This window comes from Channa argus, chromosome 13, assembly GCF_033026475.1.
Source record: "Channa argus isolate prfri chromosome 13, Channa argus male v1.0, whole genome shotgun sequence".
Lineage (NCBI taxonomy): Eukaryota > Metazoa > Chordata > Actinopteri > Anabantiformes > Channidae > Channa > Channa argus.
Genome location: NC_090209.1, coordinates 19,759,327 through 19,770,496, shown reverse-complemented (window position 1 = coordinate 19,770,496; position 11,170 = coordinate 19,759,327). Strand labels below are relative to the sequence as shown.

General features: G+C 36.4%; 1 protein-coding gene across 1 annotated transcript in view; it reads right to left on the bottom strand.

Moving 5' to 3' along the window:
- Positions 1-529: 529 nt before the first annotated feature.
- gnb1a (guanine nucleotide binding protein (G protein), beta polypeptide 1a) overlaps positions 530-11,170 on the bottom strand; it is a 32,468-nt gene continuing 21,827 nt past the window's right edge. Inside the window, exons 5-11 of the mRNA XM_067525752.1 lie at positions 7,324-7,387; positions 6,539-6,701; positions 5,602-5,668; positions 4,596-4,797; positions 3,964-4,180; positions 3,020-3,135; positions 530-2,727 (exon numbers count right to left, since the gene is read on the bottom strand). Of these exons, the coding sequence (XP_067381853.1) occupies positions 3,029-3,135; positions 3,964-4,180; positions 4,596-4,797; positions 5,602-5,668; positions 6,539-6,701; positions 7,324-7,387 (820 nt within the window). The 3' untranslated portion in view covers positions 530-2,727; positions 3,020-3,028. The remainder of the gene's footprint in view (positions 2,728-3,019; positions 3,136-3,963; positions 4,181-4,595; positions 4,798-5,601; positions 5,669-6,538; positions 6,702-7,323; positions 7,388-11,170) is intronic.

Here is an 11,170-nt window from a genome sequence, read left to right as displayed (position 1 = left end):
AAACATCATATGTCTCCACATGTTAAAGTCTGACACAGTATCAGCACAACAATCTAGAAAGGAATGGTACAGTGGCTTTAACTAATGTATATAATGGGTTTACATTTTATATGATGTTATATACTTATAATACTTTTGTTTAGTTAATACTGCATAATAAAAAGAAAGCAGCATTTCAGGAAAAGTATTATCAACACACCACCATTAGAGTTCCTCAGTACAGCCAGCAGAGGGAGATAAAAGGCCCCAGACCATTTCTAACACTATCATTTTTGACAGGGCCCAGCACCTTGTAGGGGGATACAGGCCGTGTATGGAGCACGCTGGAAAGATGAGCTACTACAGAGAAAAATGCCTTCAACACCTGGCATCTACAATAGTGTAAGTATTGCCACTTATACAACTACTTTTTGGATGCGACTTCAACAATAACAGCCCTGCAATAACCCTGAAGTATATGACTCTATATAGATACCGTCATAAAAAGATAAAAGTTATGTGAAAATGTTCATACAGAGGACCAGGCTGCTTCAACAGTGGATAAGAAATTGTTTATTTGACTTGAACATAATTACAAGAAAACCAAACAGTCTGCAACATTCTAGCTTCTGTGGGAACCGCTCTAAGTGAATCACACTCAACACAGTAGGTCATCTCAAACTGCTTTTTATTACATCTTAAATAACAGTACATTTTAATATAGTTTCTATCTTGCATCCAGCTTTCGGTTGTACACTGACTGACTTTAAAATTAAATACAAAAGGTGAAAAGAGAACAGTGGGGGTGCAGAGCTCTACAGTTATTTGATGGAGAAAGAGAAAAGGAAAGGGAATTTAATTAATTTTTAATATTTTTTATTTCGTTTTATTTTTTGCCAACTCCAGGCCTAACGCACAATTACAGCACATTTTTTTGTACAGAATGTCGCAGAGAAAAAACAGAATGGAAAAAAATGTCACTACTGCTAAAGAAATAGCTTCTGTTTACAAGGAGAAAGGAACAACAGAAAATTCTGCCATTCAGATGCTGCAAGATTTTTTTTATTTATTTTTTATTAAAGGAAAGAAAAAAAACCTGTTATAAAATGTTTTTCTTTGTAAGAGGAATTTTGTTTGCTACAGAAGAATGAAAATTTATTTGTTCCATTTGAGATTGTGTATGTTTAGGTGAATGAATGTACGTATGCATGTGTGTACAATTTAAACATTTACGTTACTGCTGAATTTGTGGAATCCCTCCCAAGTTATGGACCAAGTAACCATTTATGTTGCAGGGTTTGCTTCTCAAGTGCATAGCTTTGATATTTTAGATGGATCATGTATGCACAGAGTAGCCAAAAACTAAAAAAAAAAAAATATAAATACCATTGTATTGATCTATTCAACAGGTTATTTTCTTAAAGAAAAACATCAAAGGACTTAATTCCATATGCACCTTTTTAAGCAATTCTACAGCATGCGATTCTAAGAGATAACCCACCCATGGCAGACAACCAAAATCTTTTTTTATCGTTTTTAACTTAAAAAGTTTCAATATCATTATTTTCAAACATTGATTTATACAACATGTCATTCACAGAGTAGTAACTGCATTTCCAAGCACGGAATGGGCACCTCTGTTTGAAAAGAAACATCCGGATTGCAACCGGGCTAAAGTGGAGGTACTCCCTACCCGACCAAATCACATCACCGGTCCCAACCACAGGCAACAGAAACCAGGGGAAACAAAGTGAAAAACAAAAACTAAATGAATAAAAAAGGGGGCAGGGTGGATTATGATCCAATGGGTTAATTGTGATTTAATTAATCTACACTGTTGCCAGACGAAAAGGTGTAAGAATGGTTAAAATGTTTTTTTCTTTGTTTTTCGTTTTAAAAACGAGCATTCATCATAAACAGCATGTGCTTGGTTAGTTAACTCTTTTCCTTAGACATTATTCTATATATGCAAAGTTTAATTTTTGTGCAAACAAAGATTTGTGGACTACAATGGAAAAAAGAAAGTAAGTATCATGGGACTAAATATACAGAAGGGCCAGAAGTGGCCTGAGGACTCCCTGTTGAAGCTCAATTCTCTCATTTGTTCTCCAGTGGGATAAAGCTGGATTTAAAAAGGTCATGATCTGGAGGTTCTCAACTTGAAACAATCTCTAAAATATGTAAAGACTAGGAAAAACAAAGCTTTGATCCTCATTTTAATCATTAACTGACAGTTCAGATCTAGTTCTCTTAAAATCCAAAATAACAGTGAAAAAAATAAAACAAAAAATAAAATAAAATAAAACATAACCAAAAAGCTATTAAGAGTTAGATTACTGTCATAAAATAACCTTTACTCAGACCTGTGTATGAGGATGCAGAACATGTTTGCTTCTTGGTGGTGGTGGCAGCAGTGATGAGTTTGTATTTTTATCTACTACAATACCAGACCATAATCATGGGAAGAATGTACAGTATTTCCCTCTGTTTCATTTTTGAAACGACTGAATTCCTTACACTACCCCCCCCCCCCCCCCCCCCCCCCCCCCCCTCCCTATTTTTGTATCTAAATGAGTGGACAATTGTGCTCTTTTAAATGAGAAGAAGAGAGAGAATTTCTGCCCTTGATAGTTTTTGGGGTGTTTGGAGTCAGTATTATGGTGTTTTTGAAAAGATTGGATATGCAATAAAATTTAACATTGTGATGATGGAATGGTCTTCCACTCAACTTTGGAGTCCGGATGCCGTCTAGGGAAGAAAAAAAAAGTGTATTATTTGCCACAAAATTCTTAAGTTATAATATGAAGCATTAATTGTGTTATGTAGATCACTTTGCCCAAGTACGATTTGTAGTAAACAACAAAATAGACACAAATAATACAACATTTAAAAGTCCAATCTCAATATAGTAATGACAAGCTAGAAATAGATAAGTGATCATGAAGTAGTTTTAAAAAAAATGGATGGTTTCACTTATATTATATGCTGTAGCTTAATTTCAACCCCCCAGATGTTCTGTAAAAACTGATGGATCCTTTACCTTCAGACTCTAGTTCCAGATCTTAAGGAAGCTGTCCCAGGACCCTGTTGCCACTGCCATGCCGTCATCGGTAACACCCAAGCAACTCACTCGGTTATCATGACCAGCCAGGACACCTATGGAGACAATACAGACTGAGACATGGCAACAAACATGCTCTGTCTGATGGATACCTACTAGTATAGGCATAGCTATGGAGACATAACCACTGGAAGATAAGTTCCAAAAACGTTCGTAATTTCTACAGATATGATGAGTTGGTGAAAACCTGAGCTCATGTGAAATCTGGGACAAAGGATAAAAATAAAAATAAAAACTTTACTTCTTTACTTTTGCAGCAGGTGATTTTATTTCTTGGACAAAACTGATATTTCAACAGTTTTTCATATCAAACTGCAAGCATTAAAACTGGAATCTAGAGAAGCTGCTTCCTGCTCAGTAGCTTAAGAGCTGTGTGAAATCCTCATTTAGGCTGTACTATACAGTCTTATCAGGTAGTATTTACATAAAATCAAAAAATGCCTATATAACACTACATACTGTATAGGGAAACCAATCTCCATTGTTGGTACAGGGTTGATACACTAACGGTCAATGGATACTACATAAAAATACTGCGAAAACTGCCACTATTATAGAAGAATTTACTTATTGTTTAAATAAATAGCTAGAATTTGTCGAAACCAAAACTGTAAAATACACTGAAATGTTGAGAAACGCCTGCTACCAACGACAAGCCTTGCAGGTTCTCACACAATGTATAAAAATGTTTATAATATTTATTATTTTAACTGTTAATAAAACGGAAGCATTTACTGTCATGTTGTGTTTATTGCACCATTAGTTAAATTATCCAAAAATATTTGAGGGAAAAGTGGCATTAGGACATGTGTCAGTACAGCATATTCATTCAGCTCAACTTTTCTGTGTATACAAAGGCTTACCTGCACGGTCGGCCTTCAAAGTGTCCCAGACGTTGCAGTTGAAATCATCGTAGCCAGCCAGCAATAAGCGGCCACTCTTGGAGAATGCCACGGAAGTGATACCGCAGATGATGTTGTCGTGTGAGTAAACCATCAGCTCCTGGTCAGCACGCAGGTCAAAGAGCCGGCAGGTAGCGTCATCTGAGCCAGTGGCAAAGGCATTCCCATTAGGGAAGAACTGCAACAAAAGTGAAGAGAGATTTTTCAATATACACGTAATGTATTTTAAATAAATTAAATGATATTATTGAACAGTAAATATTGAAAGTGTATGTCAGTAACAATTAGCTTACAACTCCCTTGTAGCATTCATTTTGCATTAAAAAGTTGTAACAATTCTAGTCAATGCAATGAACAGACCTAATTTAAGTCTTGTAAAAATCCCTATTAATACAGATATAGAAAAAAAACACGGACATGCAGCGTCATTTTCGGTCACCATCTGCATCTTTACTTGCAATTTCCTTATAAAACCTGACATCACCCTGCCCTTAACAACTTGTAAGGTTCTTGGCAGTCTTGGAAATGAATACTTGACACCCCGTATAACACGCCTGTGTGTGTGTGTGTGTGTGTGTGTGTAAAGCCCATACACAGATGGCGTTGATGTCTGACTCGTGGCCAGTGAAGGTCTGTCGGCACATTCCTTCTCTAATGTCCCAGAGCTTGGCCGAGGCATCGCAGGCTCCAGACACAAACAGCCTGGTATCAGGTGCCAGAGAGAGACTCATGACATCACCGGTGTGGCCAGCAAATGTAGTTGTTTGCTGACCAGTCTCAATGTCCCACAGAGCACTATGAATAAAAGAAGACCCAACACTGTCAAATTACAGCCAATTTAAAGAACAATTTTTAAAGCACTTTAAAAATCTCAACTGTCAAAGAAGGAAAGGGTTGAAGGCATACAACATTATGCTGACAGCTGTGTCGAGTCAAACTACTATAGGAAGACCCAACACTGGAAACTTAAGGCTGACTTGAATGTAAAGACGGACTTACTTATGAGTACACTTTGTTGGATGGGAATCCAATTTATCTGATATGCGCTTGTGTTTCCATATATATTGTTGACAAGCATTAGTCCCCTTAAGGGGACTAAAATCAACACCTTACAATATGATGTAAAGAAATATAACTGCCCTTGCCCAAAAGATATCATGATAAGGTCCATCGGGAATTAGCAGAAACGTGAATCAGAAATCCTAAAGAGATGCTTAAGAACTTCCTTGGGAATCGTCACATTTTATGTTTTCTTCAGTATACTAGAAATGTTGTGATAAGTGTAAATATATCCATGGGTATATATTACAAATAAAAACTGCTATTAGTTAATTGCCATTACCAATTGTGGCCATAATTGTTACAATTTTCAAAATGCTGTTGACTGGATTCAAATCACACAAAAATTTAAATTAATCCACCTTCCCTAGAGAAATAACTAATAATTGAATGGTGCTAAATGTAGTATTTAAAAATTATAGCGATCACATTTTACTAATACATTTTTTAAAAAATTAAATAAATAAAAATAAACTTTTTGTGGTCTTCATTTGTAGTGGTGCTGCTTTGGATTGCATTAGGTGCAGTATCAAAACTCACCAGGTGGTGTCTCCAGAGCTGGTGACAATCTGGTTGTCATCCAGGAAGCGACAGCAGGACAGGTAACCTACAATGAACCAAACACACTAATTAATAAATTAATTCATGATGGACCCTCTTATTAAGAGGTACAGCCTTCATTTCCTTACAGTCAGCACAGAGGAAAAGTCTTACTTCAAATTATAATCACAGCTTCAGAGAATGTTGTTTGCCAGATTACGGGGACACAAAGTCCCTATATCACTACTAGATAGAGGAGCTATGGGCAAATTCCTTGTTTAGCATTTGCTTCCATAGTTCATCCTAACTAGTTGGCACAGTGTATGTGCTCCTCTTAACAGTGAGAGAACTAGAACTAAAATGCTGACACACTTCCTGCATCATGTGACACTGATCAGATGAATGCTTCTTGCCTAAAACCCAGCACATTTGAGCTGGAATATAGTTTAAAAGCCTGTTTTAATGGACACACACATACTATGTGACTGGCAAATGCAAAAGTTTTGCAAAAAAAATGTGTCATTTCTACAAACTAAATAAAACTACAGTAAACAGTGGTTGTGTGAAAATGCTAAATCTTGTCTATTAAGGTTTTTCAATTGTTTCAGTACTTGCTACTGCTATTTGTACAGATGTTAATATATTTAACAGTAATACTTTGGCATTAAAAAGAATATAGTTCTTTGTATTATTACACTTCAGCATACTATGAATCCTAAAATCAGCAGGCTCTGCTAATTGTCTCTAGTGCCTAATCTGGAGTTTCTCCAAGGCAGGTTTGGTCCAAGGTTGTGCTTTTGTTGCAGTTAATAGAGGACCCCTGACCAAGTCATGTCTAGATTGGAGGCCCCCTCCAATTGATGTCTAGATCTGACCTTCAGAAAATCTTGGAACTGACTGGTAAATGGGTTCATGCTAACGGATGTGTCCAGCCTACCTGTGTGCCCAGCCAGCTCACGGCTGACACGAACATTTCCCTCGCGGGTCTTGAGGTTGTAGATGGAACAAATGTTGTCCAGACCTCCACAGGCAACATAGTTCCCAGAAGGAGCATAGGCGCACGTCATCACCCAGGAGGAGCGCAATGGGATGGCATGGACCTGAAAGACAGGAAAAAGATTTAATATTAGATAGTATGTAGTGACAGATGGGAGCGAGAGGGGAGGGAATGTGACTGCAATATTAACTTAACCTTTCAAGAGCACAAGACCCACTATAAATAACATTAGTTGGCATCCTCAAAAACTTGTGAATTGTTTTATAATGAACTCCCCATTTTGTCAATTTAAAAAAAATCAAAAGCTAGAAATGTGGAAGACAAACAAGTAAACGAAAAACAAGATGTTTATATAAATCTTTAATTTATAAGAATGCAAAGCTCTGACACTGCCTGTCCAGTTAAGTATAAAACTAATTTTAGGGCTAAATTCTGATGACGGCTTCTTCAGGCAGTACTATGTAACAGCAATTGCGCCCCTTATAAGACACCATCATATGTTTCTTCAGAAACAAAATATAGCAAATAATTGTAAAGGGTGTGTTTGTTTGTGTGTGTGTGTGTGTGTGTGTGTGTTTCAAGTTCTGAATTCATACAAATGCTAATAGATATGAATGAACAGACAGTGATAAAACTAAACAAGGTTATTCACAAAGTATAGGGGGGAAAAAAAAACGCTACAGACCAATGACCAAGTTTTATTTCTATGGTGTTTGGTGTTTTACCTTGTTCGTGGTATAGCTATCCCAGATGATGAGTTTTCCATCCTGGGAGGCGCTGACCAAAAGCCTAAATAAAAGAAAGACATTCAAGGTTTATGCCCTTTCTGAATGAGTACTTTATCAAGCACAACAAATGACAACTGATTCTGCGATACATTTCTGCATCCATTTGAAAATTACTGGCACTGAGCTGCTCCTATTTGTGATCATAAATAACCCTAAGCTTGCAGGCAGGGTCAACCTTCCATACTATTAACAACCCTTGAAGGTAACAACTTAACCTCAATTATTATTTTTAAATCCAATGTGCCTGAGTACAGAGCTAACAACAGAAAACTTGATGCTGACCAAAAGCTCAAAGATTGCATTGTATATTAATTAGATAATAGTGATGGGTCAAAAAATACTGAAGCGTTGGTGCCTGCATCAAGCACAAAGAGCGAAATCCTGTTTTAAGGTGTGTTGCTTTGAGAATAATCATGCTAGCGATTCAGCTGCTGTGTTGTAAGAAAGTGAACCAAATTGTGTTCATTGGGAAGCTCTACTTTTGACCGTTTTCCTGATGAAAGGAGGAGAGGAGACTTGTTTGGTGCTGTTTGTATTAGTTTTTGTTTCGTCATATCCACTGATATTTAGGGAACCAACGAGAAAAAGGAAATTTTCTCACGTCTGGGATTATTTTGATTGTAAAAAACCAAATAAGGTAAATGTTTTCCTTTCCCATTTCCACTTTTGCTCAGTTTTCATTTGAGTTAATTACGTTGAAATTCCTTTCAGAAGGACTCATTTTAATTATTTTTCACATGAATTAATTTTCTCTGCTCCACAGAGCTGTCTTACATAAACAAGAGCACTTCATTAACGCACCTCTAAAAACTTGCTTTAAATTTTCTTTTTTTTAAAAATGTATTCCTGCCTCATCTGAACCTTGTGTAAGAGTTTTTTCCAAAGCAGGAGAACTGGTCTCAAAGAGCCAAAGTCGCCTTGGCGCCAACATGCTACAAAAACTTCTTTCTTAATAAAAATGTGTAAATCCTGCCTTTTCCCCTCACATAAGTACACAAGCACTCCCACTTTCCTTTATTTTCCTAAATGAAAATTATAGAAATTTCACTTTGATTTACATACTATAAGTCATGGTCATATTATCTTGGGTATATTCAAACTAATTGGAATATATACACTTCGCTTTTATTTAGTTATCACTTTACTATCAGCTGGTCATGTAAACAGGACCATTCAGTCACATGTCAGAAGGGATGAACAATATTCAGTCTCAACATGCTTTATCCAAGTTTCCTGCAATGTTTCCAGCAGATGTCGCTATTATGCGATACACCAACACAGCGTCAACACAGTTAGGAAACTGTGCCATACACATCCATACATACAGTACATATACATCCATGAGGCGTCATCTAGCCATCACTAATAGATAATGTACTTCGTTTCACTGATTATCGATACTGTGTGTAATGATAATCGGGTAGAAATCAAGAACTGAATGACTATGATAACCGATGGCTAGCGATTTATGTCAAGTGATCTTATTTTCTCTTTGAATGTGGGTACAGATATAAGGAATTTGTTGAATTTGTAGTTGAAGTAATGCACAAAGAAAAGATTACAATTTGAGTGAGTGAAGACTGGTCTTTAAAACAAATGTTAAATCCCCCCACAAAAAAACCCTCACTGACAGTGTCTGTCTTCTAAATGAATTTAAAGGTTTAACACTATACCTGTATAATATTTAAGATGCATTAATCCTGCATCAACATCACAGTATTCAAGAGAATGGATAGGGCTATTACCAAAATGTACTGATACAAAGAGGTGACTAATATTTTATACATATTTTTGTTAACTCCAACTGACTATCAATTACTTTTGAGGAAAAAGCCCCCCCATTCTTTTATATTTATCAAAAACAGAACCCAACAGCTTGCATTATAAGCACTTATACCAAAAGGAATTGTTACAACCTGTTTTTTGCCTTCTAGAAATGACTCTCAGGTACCCCTGTGGCTTTGCTATCTGGGCGAATCCAACAGAAGTAACCACAGTGATGCTCCCAATGCACACAGGAACAAGAGAAAGATTGAACAAACTGAGGCCTGCTGGGACTACACAAATCTTAACTACCAGGGAGTCGTGAACACACTCACATGTGCACACTCCAATAATAAGCTAGAGACAGAATGGTTCTCACTGGGAATTCTAGTTTATAAGAAAATAATGTATCATTTCCAGGGGTTAAAATGAATTGTTAAACAAAGTCTATGTATGATACATGATGTGCTCACTTTCAAGTCAGAGTAGAGCCCTGAACTCAAGAGGGTTGGGAACAGAAACCCAGTGTTTTTAAAAAAGAAAAGATATTTCATTTTTCAAAACACTGGATATCATTGCATTTGTTAGTCTTATTTACTGATATTCCTAATCACTTTTATAGCCAAACAAAAAGCAAACTGGAATTCACAATGCAATTGCATCCTTCTTTAATGATGAGCTGATGCAGCCAAGTGCAGGGAGTGCTCCATGTTTGGCAGTAGTTTTGTTTAGCCAAAGTGAAAGGCAGAAAAAGGAAAAACCTACAAAGTATTTGGATTTTCCCTCTAATCCACATCTAAGGGTACAGTTGTGTGATAAGTTGGGTTTTAATTCAATGTGTGTTAATGTGTGATTGCTTTAAAAGTTTTAACATATGTAATACAATGAATAAATGTAAAAGAAATTAGCATAGATTTTGAAAAACACAAAACAACAACAACAACAAAAAAACTTAACTCCAAACTTTAGAAACACAGGGCAGATGTAACAAAAACCTCTTTGTATCAGCTGAGGAATAAAAACAACAAGAAAAATTCAGTTTGGTCAAGTGTGTTTATAAAAAACTCTGTACCCACTGAACCCAATCAAATGAATAGTGACTCAGATTTTACTGCAATCAAAGTTGTTTAGTACTCCTGTACTAAAAAATACAAAGTACTACTGAAGAAAAGTTTTAGTTATTAATTTTTTCTAAAAACCCTGAATCCATGCTTGGGGAGACTAAAACGCCTGACTTCTGTACACTGTATAGTGTTTCCCCTATAATAGCACAGGCAGAGCGTCCAACATACGTTTATTGGGAAATACTCATTTGTGTTTGGGGGCCTGTGAGGTTCCTTTATCTGGGTCTCTTCCGCACTGCAATTTGACTTGCTTCTTATAGCTCTGGTAAGGCAGTGTTACCATTTGCATCAGTGACACAGGTGATTCACAGATACAGGCTATGGGTCAAACGCAAGCTGCAGGTGACCCAGCAGATAGAAGCAAACAGAGCATCTGGCTGGGACCCACAGTAGCAGAGAACCACAAATATATCCTGTGGTAGTATTAGAACACCTATGGTAGCTTAAGTTGCAATTTGTCAGTCTTATAGATTTGAACAAAGTTTAAATGTAAACTCGTAGTTGCTCTTAGTAATATAGATCCATCCTTAAATTTAACCCTTAAATTTACTAAACCAAGACAACACACCTCAAGCACTGAATGTAAGGAAATCACTTGGGATCCTGTTTAAGAATATCAATAAATGGGCCTCTTGTGGGAAAATTTTCATACAATGATGCTACAGTGAAATTTCTTTCAATGCCAAGAAATCCTGAATGATGCAATGAGTCATGCATATTTTTCATCATGCTGTGTTTGTGATGAGAAAATGAGCAGTTTGTTTTTAGTTGATCAGTTCAAATTGCAGTTTGCACAAACTTGAGTTTATTAGTTTTGTTTGATATATATTGATATTATGCTGATTATTGATTTTTGTATTTATTATACATAAAGATTGCTGTTCTAACCTTCACTA